General features: G+C 46.9%; 1 protein-coding gene across 1 annotated transcript in view; it reads right to left on the reverse strand.

Annotated features, from left to right (window-relative positions):
- Window positions 1-995, reverse strand: part of LOC311310177 (transmembrane protein 132D) — a gene marked incomplete at both ends in the record, with an annotated part of 31,611 nt that extends 30,616 nt beyond the window's left edge. Inside the window, one exon of the mRNA XM_084439601.1 lies at window positions 926-995. Within this exon, the coding sequence (XP_084295727.1) occupies window positions 926-995 (70 nt within the window). The remainder of the gene's footprint in view (window positions 1-925) is intronic.
- Window positions 996-13,935: the final 12,940 nt, after the last annotated feature.

Here is a 13,935-nt window from a genome sequence, read left to right on the forward strand (position 1 = left end):
AATCATACCAGGAGGTATTAGTGCGAGAGAGTTGTGCCAATCAGAGAATTGATAAGAATCGCTACACCCAAAGAGAATCCTACAGCTGCTTTAAAAAATCTGTTTTTATCAGGATTTCATCCCTTCATCCCGTCAGTTTATTAATAATTCATAGCCTGGAAACGTCCATCTCAGAGGAAGTCAAAAAGCTTTCCATTAATCCTGCTATTGCATTATGCATTACGCTCCTCCAACTGAGGTGCACACCCAGGAGCCGTCTGGACCAAACTTGATGGGACACCATACAAATGGAAATGTCAATTGTGTGTTCATTTCATGAGTGGAATCAAATGAACATCCCATACTGGCAGACAGAATAGGATTCCAGAGGCACTGATGAGAAGGTTATGAACGGGCGGTATCCCACCCATTCAAACATATGTACACAATAATGAGGTGTGACCAACTGTATTGCATGGTTAATCAGTAGCACAGACTGTACATTAAGCAGTAGTTCACGAGAGGGAGTTGTGTTGTCTTGCTTCATATGGTCAAACCTGAACCTGTCCCCCCCACACAGCTCACTCATCTGAAGCCTAGTCTTTCAGACTGAGGGGGGGGTATTCCATTGGGTGAGGAATTGTGCACAGCGGGACCACATACTGTAGTATTACTGATTAAGAAACCATATTAGTTTTGCTTCTGATGGGCACAGTATAATTGAGTTAAAACGGTATATAAATACTGTTGGTAGCCTATTGAGCTTCATCAAAGTTTTTACTTAACCAGAGGTAGGCTATACCATTTGAACAGGTAAGATTAATATGAAACCACCAGAATTGTAACCCTAATGGTTATTTCGAAATCATTCAGTCACTATTCAATCTCCCTATTCAGTCTCGTTTATTCTACAACTACGTTCTATTGATCATTGAATTCGACATACCTTGTGTGGCAACTGTGACAATCGTCGCTAGAAGTATGTGTAAAATCCTCCAGGTATAGTAGAAGCTCATCTTGGCACCCTGCAGTAAGCGGCTCTCACTTCATTCCATGGAAGTTCCCGGTCACGGAGTAGTGGTGTTAAAGTGAAGAGGAGCTCTCTCTGTCCATCCCCGCCACTCCTGCTGGACAAAATCACACCTGTCGGAAAACAATTCTCGTAGTTAAATCAACCCAGCGACTTCCCATGCGTAAAAGTCGTGCGTAATGAGTTATCGTCTCCGGCAATATTCCAGCATTGATGTTCGATGCGACCAACAGTTTTTATTTTACTTTTATTTGTGTTCCATACACCGCAGTATTAACTCAAATAGTTTGATTCCAAGCACTTGCGTATGACAAACTCCATCAGGTTCAGACAAATCCCGCGCAACCCTTCGTAGAACTCAACTCAACTTCGACCAACGTTGGGACAGTGTTGCGGTTGTGCCAGATCACTGACCGCTTTGTGCGCAATCTCCAGGCCACTAAGCCCATCATCTCACTGGCCTCTACTAGGCAGCCCATCATCTCACTGGCCTCTACTAGGCTACTTCATCCGGTCAGTCTCGGGCAGTCTCTACAGGATTTGACGGTCTCTAATCGCAATGACATTCAATTCTTCTCAGCGTGAGAACAGATAGTGGCTGAATAGCGGCCTTTTGACATGCTATAATGATGTAAGGCTTTAATGCCCCACAATAATTAGCAACTTGTAGACTAATCCGCGCAAAAACGAGTAGCCTATAGTTTTAAACAAGTCATAGTAGCTATTGTAAATAATAGTATAATACCGCATTCCAGAAACCATCCACCAATAAAGGTCACTTGTGTCATCATCATTTTTGACTAATATAACTTTACTCAGATGCAAGCCTACTTAAACATCAATGTCCCTATTCTAGTTGGCTTGTAGCCTAGACCTAATCGTCTCATCTGTAGTTCATTACTCTCTACTCTAGTGCGCATCTAGGTAAACGAGGCTGCAGGTGGTGGAATTCTAGCGCCCTCTGATGGATGGATCTGGAAAGGCATTTTTGTTTGCGTCTGCGTCCTCAGTTCACCCACCGCTTTGTCTCTGGATCCCAAAAACAAGACCCACTTGATGCTGACACCCTGCATCAAACAATCGCTTATTTATCGCTGCCTGCCAGATAAGCAGCGCTGGACTTGCTCAATTCACTCCTCCACACAGACACGCCATTTTCTTTAGGAGAGATGGGTGTGAATGGGGAGCAGCCGGTGGCCTGGTGTACCGTAGCAGCAGAAAGGATCAAATAAGTGTGGTCTGCGGCCATGGTAATGACTTCTGTAGCAGACTTCACAGGCTCCAGAGTCGGGGAGAACCCTGAGTCTTGCTGAGCTGCGCCCGGCGCTGTGGTGCAGAGATAAGCTGGGCTGATGGGGTTGAGCTACTGCAGCCGAAGGGACATTTACAGAAGATCCTCTCCTATGTACAGTACCTCTCCCAGCACTATAGAGGACATAACTACACAAAGCTTTAAATGACCTCAGAGAAAAAAAGTTAATCTGGAAACATGCTCGCGCCAACAAATGCATACAATGATTTGCAGGGAAGTGTAACCGAGTGAAATGTGGAGTGGTGAAATTCCCTCTTCGAAGGAGCACTGACAGTCCCTCCAAGAGGGACGTCCCTATTGGCACAACTGTCAGCGCTTCCGCCTCACAAACGGTAGAGATTGTCGAACGTGGGTTCGAATGCGGCCCCGGGGCAAGCCCTTAACATGGGTTACATTGGTGCCGTGACCCAGATGTCCAGTCGTGTGGAGTGAGTTTAGAGGGGTGAGTGTAACCAAGTGAAATGGGGAGTAGCTGGTGAAAGTCACTCCTCAAAGGAGCGCTGACAGTCCCTCCAAGATGGACGTCCCTATTGGCGTAACGGTCGGTGTTTCAGCCTCAAACGGGAGAGCTTGTCGAACGTGGGTTCGAATCCCACCCTGGGCAAACAACTTCACAAACACACACACAAATACGGTTAAAAAAGTGGTCTAAATCTATATTTGATAATATGATTAATTACTTATTAGTGATTATTATAATTATTGAATTTAAGCACATGACAAAGGGTACACTGGTAAGTCCAAACTCTATTGTACACTGGGAGACTCGGTGTATATATTGAGTAAATTGCCTTGTGCCTTTCTTTTCATTACTTATATTGTATTTTTTATTTGCACTGTTCTTTGTATTGCATCTGCATTGCCATGTCTTTGCACTGTCCTGTCCTGTCCTGCACCCTGTCGTCTTCATCAGCGTATGCCATTACCCTGGTCAAATTCCTAGTATGTGTGAACCATGTACACGGCGAATAAACGGATCTTGAATCTTGAGAGAAGAGAAAGAACATAGACAGACAACAGGGCCTGGGGGTACTCACCTCAAACGGGGATGTGAAAGCAGGAAAGCAGAGATCTGCCACATTTCTAATGGTGGCCGTAAAGCTGTGATGAATGTGAATGCCATGAGGGAGAGAATGTGATCTCAGTGTGTGTGTCGTCGCTCTCGCTGACGGAGGGAGCTCACGCTGAAGTGGGCCTATCCACTCACCTTGTGTTCAAATTCTCATTTCCATTCCACTATCAGAGAAGGTGCATTGCCTTTCCAGAGTGCTTTATGTGCTCATTCATTCACAGGCAAGATTGAATGCAGTGTCTCGTTACTGTAGGCTGTGAATCACCATCCTCTCACCCAATGTGATCAAACTATCTACAAGAGGAAAAAAACATGAACTTATTAATGGTCTTTTGTCTCTTTAGAATAATTGCCCAATCATGGCCACTGTGATTAGTTGTTAATGCTAGGTTTAGCTTCTCTGCAACTTCCTACAGTAGGCTAACCCTCTTCCTAGAGTAGGCTAACCCTAATACTAGAGTAGGTTAACCCTAATACTATAGTAGGCTAACCCTAATACTAGAGTAGGTTAACCCTCTTCCTAGAGTAGGTTAACCGTCTTCCTACTGTACAGTAGGCTAACCCTAATACTAGAGTAGGCTAACCCTAATACTAGAGTAGGCTAACCCTAATACTAGAGTAGGCTAACCCTCTTCCTATAGTAGGCTAACCCTAATACTAGAGTAGGCTAACCCTAATACTATAGTAGGCTAACCCTAATACTAGAGTAGGCTAACCCTAATACTAGAGTAGACTAACCCTAATACTAGAGTAGGCTAACCCTAATACTAGAGTAGGCTAACCCTCTTACTAGAGTAGGCTAACCCTAATACTAGAGTAGGCTAACCCTAATACTAGAGTAGGCTAACTCTCTTCCTAGAGTAGGCTAACCGTCTTCCTACTGTACAGTAGGCTAACCCTAATACTAGGGTAGGCTAACCCTCTTCCTACAGTAGACTAAGGAAGATCTTGTTCAAATTCTTTATCTCCAGTGTGCGTGCGTGTGTGCGTGACCTCTCCTGCCGTACCTCCCTGTAATCTGCTATTTGCTCCATTCCACACCTCAGCGCAGAGAGGGTTTTGGAGCTAGATGGGACTCCATGACGAGAACTGTCATCTTCCCTATGTATAAGAAGCTGCCAGTACACTGCTAATCCCTAGAGTGAGCCTGTACGGTACCACAGAGAAATAAGACGCACCAAGGAACCAAGGCCCTGCGACCGGGATACCCTCTCTCTAGGAAGAGGGTTAGCCTAGCAGGGATACCCTCTCTCACACACACGTACACACACGCACATACATACAGTACACACACACACACACACATTAGGCCTCACCCAGACTGACCAAGAGGATGAGACATGGTCTCCAAGCCTTGGTGGGAGCAGTAGTGGTCAACCATGGTGACACCGGATGAAGGTGCCAACTTTGACGTCACCATGACTTTGACATGCTTCCATGGTACTGGAACAGCAATGCCATTTCCCCCTACTTCAGTTAGAAAATGTGAAACACGAAGTTGGTACAAGTAGGTAAGTGGGTTCACTGGGAGATTAGGGCGTACCAGAAAAATAGCAACATAAGGACATAGTTTGACTGATTATCCCACAGTAGAACAAGAACACCACTTGTTATGAATGGCCAGTGACAATGAGATTTCCTCCGTACTATGGGTGCCATTACCTTCGAGTTGTGTCTGAATTGCAGGCTAGCCTGGCAACATGCACTAACAAACAAGATTCATGATCCATTATCTCTCTGGTGTCTGCTGTTAAACTCATCGTGACTGGGCTCATGTTTATGTAAGCGTCGCTGGCGCCATGACAGCTATGACAGTGATGACAGTGAATTATGTCTGTAACGCAGTAGGCTACAGTGGCTGCATAGTCATAGTCTGACAGGTCAGACAGGACGAAAATACGTTTTTCTCATGACAGTTAACACTGTCATATTAATACATGAGGAGAAACCCAAATTCACCACTAACGCACCAACTAGCGCAGATTCCCACGAGTGAAAGGGGACCAAGATTAAAGTCGCACTGAAACACACGTTTGAGATCATCTAACTTCCGTAGTTTGACGTATTTCCGACGCAAACAAGCTATGAGGGTGGGACATACGTTTAGAGGAATTTGATTGGAACATTGATAAGTGGACGGGTTTTAAGAACTTTAGACAGATTCGATAGAAGGATAGCGTTGATTGACGGGTGGATGTCGTGAGATTATTGGCCTAAAATCTAAGGTACCTGTTGTCGTCATTGCACGTGACCTACCGTTTTCCAGGAAGTAAGAAATTATATACTTTGATATAAGATTACAACAAAAGTAGAATTTTTTAAATTATTTGGCATACATCGTTGAATAGGTGAACACTATGACCAATTATGTGAACCAAAATGGGACAGAATGCTTTTTTCATTTCAGTGCGACTTTAAAGGCACTGTTTGACCTTGACGCCAGACTGTTGAAGAGAGGCACGGTAGCCTATATAACAGGGGTGTTACAGGCATCTTCCATAATTGACCTTAATACTGTATCGTCCCAGAGGTCGTTATGAGAGTGCTATATGATGACTAGGTCAGGGTACATGTAGACTGCAAGTCCCTGGTTGCGGCAATGACCCGGCCGCAGCTTCACACACTCACAGCTGAAAGGTGTGGAGGAGGGGGGGGGGGGCAGAGGGGGAGGGGGGGGGCATCGATCAATAATACATGAGAGCAATCTTCTCGACGTGAGTTAATAAAAAGAGTGCCGGAATCTTGGACTTCAGGCAGGCGCAAACAGATTTCCCCTGTGAGCCGAAAGCTTCGCTGCTGCTCATTCACCATGGCTGGCAATCCCAACTGTCAGTAAAACGGCAGCAGCTCCGGAAATAGCTCTGGAGATTGCCCCAAAATTTTTCTGACAGTCTGACCTCTGATGAAGCTTATCTTATACATCAAATTGAGAGTGTAGCCTACTCCAGCGTCTGTCCGCACTAAAAGTCTACCACTACTGGTTGGAAAGGTCATGAAGTGTTTGGGTTATTTAGGACGACCCTTTCCGGATCTCCGCCATGTCATTATTTCTCATGATGGATGGATGCCGTGATGCGGCCGCTGCTGATGGCTGCCGCAGGTCTGGAGGTATCGTGATGTCTGCATTCTAAGTGTACAGTTTTTTCCATCAGACTGCTACAGGGTCTGAAACTGGCAGACAGATGAGAGGTTTTTCTCCGGCGCGCTCCGGGGGGAGACAGCCAGCTGTGACGGAGGGAGTGGCGAGCGCCCGGCCCACCCGTGGAGACATCTATGGATGCGCCGCGATGTCCCACTGCTTCAAGATGGCCGACAGATGATGTATATTTGGACAGGGTGAGAGCAGACGGACGATTTCTGCTAAATATGCAAGCTCCCCATGGGGTTCTGAATGCTGAGGTGGGTGGATTCGCGTCAGATAATCATGGATATTTTTTTGAGGAGGAGACAGAGCCAGGCTCATGTGGGTTTCGTCATTCTCCTTTATTTTTTTTAATTTATTTATTTATTTATTTATTTATTTATTTATTTATTTATTTATTTATTTATTTATTTATTTATTTATTTATTTATTTATTGTATTTTTGTATTATTTATTTATTTATTTATTTAATCTAAAAGACAGTAGTAGACAGGCTGACTGTAAACATCAAACTTGCTCATTTCAAATCCCCTGGTCCTGCTTTCCAACAGTCGAGACCGTCGACAGCTCAGATATGGACAGCTCCTGGAATTACCTATTGTAACAAGCACTGCCCAGGTCCAGAGGATTAAAGAGACAATTCCTGCACAAAATCATTCCGTTTTCATCTCCAGAGTGGCTTAAGCAGAGGCCAAAGGGTGGATGTCAGAGCTTGACCTTAATTTATGTATATTTCCATCCTGCATGCTCACCCTAGTGTGACATGCAGGCTGGGCAGCTACTCATCCATGTTATTAGATTTTTCTCACTCAGGACTGATGTCTGTGTGCACATTCTGGCAAACAGCATCTGTCAATCATGGCAATAAGCTAATGCACAGAATATGACAGTATGGATTAGCGAAGCACTACAACATATAATCATAAAGATGTGTTCAAACACTTGTAAATGATGATTACGCTTAACCCCAGTCAACACACACTCACAAACACACACCTTTGTGAGTTTGTGCTGCCACCTAGTGCCAATCGAATGCACTGCAACATTGCTCTGCCTGATATCTACCGGTATAAAGCCTGCAGATGTTTAAAGACATTTTCTTTCTTTCTTTCTTTCTTTCTTTCTTTCTTTCTTTCTTTCTTTCTTTCTTTCTTTCTTTCTTTCTCTTTCTTTCTTTCTTTCTTTCTTTCTTTCTTTCTTACTTTCTTTCTTTCTTTCTCTTTCTTTCTTTCTTTCTTTCTTTCTTACTTACAATAGTTTGTCTGTGTTGTTGTATGAATGACTCTACTGCAAACCAAATCTACCTTCGGGTACTAATAAAGTGAACTGAGCTGAAGTGAGCTGAATATCCCCGGCTCCACCCAGGTGTCCGGACACGGTGAGAGGTGCTGTGTCCTCCGCAGGGCCTGGTGTCCTGTAGGACACGGTGAGAGGTGCTGTGTCCTCCGCAGGGCCTGGTGTCCTGTAGGACACGGTGAGAGGTGCTGTGTCCTCCGCAGGGCCTGGTGTCCTGTAGGACACGGTGAGAGGTGCTGTGTCCTCCGCAGGGCCTGGTGTCCTGTAGGACACGGTGAGAGGTGCTGTGTCCTCCGCAGGGCCTGGTGTCCTGTAGGGCTGCAGACAGTGATGTATGAACGCCCCGTGGTGCTACAGTGAGGTGGGAGGGAGGGAGAGAGAGAGAGACAGAGAGAGACAGACAGAGAGAGAAAGACAGAGAGAGAGAGAGAGACAGACAGAGAGAGAGAGAGAAAGAGACAGAGAGAGAAAGACAGGGAGAGACAGAGAGACAGAAAGAGAGACAGAGAGAGAGAGATAGAGGGAGAGAGAGAGAAAGAGAGAGAGGGAGAGAGACAGAGCGAGGGGGGGAGAGACAGACACAGAGAGAGAGAGACAGAGAGAGGGAGAGAGAGACAGACACAGAGAGAGGGAGAGAGAGAGATCCCTGAGCGATGGATGACCAGGGAACAGAGATGATGCCGGAACCCCACACACTGTCATCTGTCAGCGGGCTGCCCAGGTGAACCAGGGAACAGAGGAGATGAGCATGGCTGAGATTTAGAGCCCCCCTCTCATTACTCCCTCCCAGACCATCACTCATACTGCTGACCTCTGCTGGGGTCAGAGAGTTGGGGATGTGTGAATATAATAATACATGAAGAGGACAGGGTATCAGATTAGGGGCTAAACAGACAAGGGTGAACTGATGATACTACAAGAGGGAGTGAGCAAGAGAGAATTTAACCAGGGTGCATTCTGGTTAGTGCTTCCCAGAAGCCATCACTGCAGGAAGAGCCTCTGGAAACTAGCTATGAAATTCGTGGATGATTCATGATCAGCTATTCAGACACAGTTGGATTCACCCATGTTTTGTGGCGCTTGACTCCAGACTAGCGCGCGCATGCTTCAATTACAGCGAGTCTAACACAAATCATCATCCCCCGATGTCAAACGCCATGACAAGCCATGACAAATCAGACACGTTGCAAACATGAACTGCTTCTGAAACAAAAAGCTGAGCAGCTCAACAGCATGCGCTTAAATGAAGTGTAGCAGGCTCGTGGGTGGCGAGGCCCACACTGGCTCCCAGTTCTTCGGATCGAGTTCAAAGTCCTGGTGTTTACCCACCGAGCTCTTCACGGACGGACCCCGGCCTACATCTCAGAACTTTTACACCCTCACTCTCTGAGTCGGTCTCTGAGGTCATCCGACCAGGGTCTCCTGGCGGTGCCCCGGACCAGACTAAAAACTCAGGGTGACAGAGCATTTGAGGCGGTGGCGCCAAGACTCTGGAACGCTCTTCCCCAGGCCCTGAGAGAGCCATCCACTGAACTCATGTTCAAAAAACTTCTTAAGACACACATGTTCAGGCAGGCCTTCGGCCATCTATAACGCCTTGCTGCTCGCAATGTTGTTGTTTTATCTGTTCTGTGTCGTTTTAATCTTGTCTCGTGTTGTATTGCCATTTTAATTTATTACTGTAAAGCACTCTGTGCATCCGTGCTGTGAAGAGCGCTATATAAATAAAGCTTACTTACTTACTTACTTACTTACTTACTTACACAGGGTTGTTCTCTCTGGCTATAGCGAACTGACACATCACAGCGCCCATGACAGAGAGAGGGGAGCGTGAGACAGCGAGGCCGTCTGGACTCAGTGGAGCTGACAGGTACGTACCACTAATCTGATGTGATTTATTTCCACGCAGGCTTGGCTGCGGACAGCTACTGGGCAGGTCCATTTGGTGTTGTGGAGGCGGGGTCCACAGATTGATGGAGGCTGGGGACGATCATGTTCTCCACGCTCTCTGTGAAATGGCCGATTAATACCCATTATTGCACGGCTCTCTGAAATACTCGATTCGTTTTGGACAATCGCGCATTCTACCGGTGAATTATTTCTTGATAATTCACCGGCTTGGAGCAATAATCACCGCTGCCAAGGACAACACGTTATATGTCCATGGGCGACAGTTGGAGGTTGTCTGAAAGTTGCTGAACGTTCTAAACATAACGGTTGACTTTTGGAGAAAGTTGCTGAACGTTCTAAACATAACGGTTGACTTTTGGAAAACGCCGATATTACCCAGGCACGCGGAACCAAGCGTTGCTACCCACTGAGCAAAGACACGTCTAAAATACGTCTTTTAGATGTCTTTTTTGTCTTTTTCGGACGTCCAAAGACATCCAATTAGGAGCCAGAATGAAAGTTTATTTTAGATGTTCAGATATTGAACCCGTTTTGCACGTCCACAGACGTCTTAGAGGGGTCCAAGCCAGACGTGTGAATATTGAGGGGTCCAGCAGACGAACACACGGGGTTCAGGACCAGGACGTTATTAGGACGTGATCTGAACGTCTCCCTGACGTTGCGTGTTTGCTGGGTAGGGACGCGTTGCTGGGACTCGTAGCTGAAGCTAATAGATAATTGGCTCCAATTTGAAGATATATTAGAGAAATCTCACAATAAAAGCAGCTTTACCAGCTCGGTTTTGACTCGAGAGACCTAGTGGGGAGGACTGGCTTTTTGGGTTTCTCAACTATGGGCCCAAAACAGTTGAAGGCCCCATATTGCATGGAGTAGGCCTACTCAGCCCCTCTAAAGTACTACAGATAAACACTCATTTAAAAAGTATCATGATAGTTTATTTCTTGTGACTTGTTATTGACATGAATGACTAAGCCCTTTGACTAGGCCTATGCCACAAGAAATGAAACTCTAGCAACGTGATAGTTTTAGGAACTACCTTTCTTGGCAGCGTTCAGTCAAATCAATAAGACACTGAAATAGTCGGTATGTATCCCATAAATGTTTCCCGATGATGTAACCGTTTTATAAAAGCAATAACTCATTCGAGAGTTGTGGTATATGGCCAATATACCACGGGTTGTATAGTATATATGTTACGGTCAATACCTCGGCTGCACCTCATGCCTGTGACCACAGCACAACCCGTGGTATATTGGCCATATACCACACCCACTCATGAGTTATTGCTTCAGCATACACAGGGGTGTGCGTGCGTGCGTGCGTGTGTGTGTGTGTGTGTGTGTGTGTGCTGCCGTAGCAACAGCCAGACCGGGTCCCCAGGGCCCAGGTAGGGGTCCTCTCTGCCAGGAGATTGCCTGCTGATGGAGAGGACTCTGAGTGCAGTCATGCACAGTCTGCATCGTATTTCATGCATCCAATTTCATACTCAACCACTTCCTTAGAAGAACTACATAATGGAGTAGGAACCCCCCCCCCCCCCCCCCCCCCCCAATCAATACAAACATGACTGTGGTTGCTCATAGAGTCCATCACACACACACACACACACAAATATATATAGAACCACTAGATGGCGATAAGAGATAGAATACAAGTGAAGAATGGTAAATGGACTGCACTTATAGTATAGTACCTTTATATAGCACTTCACAATGCCCCCATTCACAAACACACATTCACACAACAATGGCGGCAAGCTGCCATGCAAGGTGCTAGCCTGCTCACGGGGAGCAATTTGGGATTCATTGTCTTTGCTCAAGGACACTTTGACATGCAGGCAGGCAGGCCGGGCTTCGGACCAGCCGACCCAGGGGTCACCGGATGACCCGCTCTGCTCTACCTCCTGAGTGACAGGCCTCCGTCTCCCCTGGCTGCGAGAGTGTTGGGTGGACTATAAAAGAGAGAGACGGAGAGGAGGAGGGGGCGGCGGCACACTCTCTCTGTTATTATTAACCATAACAATAGAGCAGGTCTGCTATCTGCCGTCTGCTTCAACCCCCCCCCCCCCCCCCCCCCCCCCCCCCGGCTCCTCCTCCCCAAGCCCACTCAGCCCACCCCCACACTCTGCTCTGGTAGGTCAAGCCGAGCAGGTCCACGGCCCAGCCCCTAAGAACTCTCAGCTCTGATGTGGTCAAAGAGCGGCCCGTTGGGTTAAAATCCCCCCCGGTCTCGGACACGCCACCCAGACCACCACCCGGGCCCAAACCCAGCCAGCCCCCCTCCATCCAAGCGCTCCCGTTCACCTCTCTCCTCCATGGTCACTCATCCCTTCATCCATGCTCATGGATCTCTACCAGGATTAGGGCGATCTCCCCTCTGGTTACGTTAGCAGACGGATATATCCTCCAGGTACAGCCCTGTCCTCCACCCTCTGACAGGGCGAGTTATGAGCCTCTGAAGTCTTCACATCTTACGAGTGTCACGCTCAACTCCAGACAGGACCTCTTTGATTTGACAGAGAGATGTTCTCGAAAACAGGAGGGGCTGAAACACCAAAGAGATCGAGAAATCCCTCTTTAAAAGTACCTGTGTAAAAAAAAAAAGGGTAATAAAACACTTGCTAAATCTTTTCCTGGCAGAGCGCCCGAGACACACCTCAATTATTGTTGCTACTGTTGAGTAATTCCCCCAGCTTTCCACAACTATTATTATACACCTGTGTGTGCTTCTAGAAAGTACCGTGTGATTCATGACTGTTCTAATGAGGACTATAACAAGAGTCTGTTCCAGTCACCTCATCCCATCCATCAGTCTGCCCTAACGCTCACCTCTTTCATTTGGAAGATTCCAGATCTCCACTCACCTTTCAGGCTGTTTAGAATGATAATTTCACCTGTTTGTCTGTGTGAAAACATGAAAGCTTTGTCTCCGGACTCCTGGGTCCTATCTACTAGTGCTCATGTGAATGTGCTGTGTTTCACCAGTAGAGAGCGCCAGTGAGCTGGCTGCTCCACAGAAAGAGGAGGGCTGGAAGGGTACATTACAAACAGAGAAAGTGTGTGTGTGTGTGTGTGTGTGAGAGAGAGAGAGAGAGAGAGATAGAGGGGGGGGGGGGAGAGAGAGAAAGGGAGCAAGTGAGAGAGGGGGAGAGAGAGAGGGAGGGAGAGAGAGAGGGAGAGAGGGGGAGAGAGAGAGAGAGGGAGAGAGAAAGAGGGAGAGAGAGAGAGGGGGAGAGAGAGAGAGAGAGAGAGGGAGAGAGAGGGAGAGAGAGAGAGGGGGAGAGAGAGAGGGGGAGAGAGAGGGAGAGAGAGAGAGGGGGAGAGAGAGAGAGGGGAGAGAGTGTGAGAGAGAAAGATAGAGAGAGGGAGAGAGTGAGAGGGAGAGAGAGAGAGCGCGAGAGAGAGAGAGGGAGAGAGAGAGGGAGAGAGAGAGAGAGAGAGAGAGAGAGAGGGAGAGAGAGAGAGAGGCTGATCTGACCTCCCGTTCCCCTCTGCCTCAGCCTGTCAGCAGGTAGGGCCTTATCTCCGGCCGGCTGAATTGAGGCATTGAGCCTCACACACTTGACCTTGTCATTATCTTGTACCTGGCTTTGTTTCCAATCTCCTTTCTACCTTTTGTGTTTCCTCCCGCACTGTTTGAACACAGATAAGTAGGCTACAGTCTGGGCCCTCTGCTCTGTGTCTGGGCAAACCCCCCCACTTTCATTCTCACCTTCTCCATCCTCTTCTCTCACTCTGTTCTTTATGTCTCTCTGTTCTCTCTCTCTCTCTCTCTCTCTCTCTCTCTCTCTGAATACAGGATGTGACCTATAGGTCATCCTTCCATAGTATCAGTAATTTACACCCTAGCAGTCATTGGACACAAGAGGTTGTTTGAAATTGCCTTTATATGCGAAGCCTGTATGACTGTTAACCCTTTTAATACCACCAGTCACAATTGTCACACTTCTAGAAGCAGGCAGGGACAGGGAATACTGTCTGTCCCATCTCATATTCCATACGCTGAATTTGAGCTTTTGCCCTCGGGCAGACGGTATAAAGCGCCCAATTGGAAATTAATCCGTTTCAAATATTAATTTGTGCCGAACTCAATCAGAATTTTGAATGGTGTTAAGTGAGGTTGTATAGGGATTGTCCAATGGGTCAAGGGTTTTTTTTCACTGGGGTACGTGCAATATGGTTTATGTGAAATAT

This window comes from Borostomias antarcticus (genome assembly GCF_949987555.1).
Source record: "Borostomias antarcticus genome assembly, chromosome: 6".
NCBI lineage: Eukaryota > Metazoa > Chordata > Actinopteri > Stomiiformes > Stomiidae > Borostomias > Borostomias antarcticus.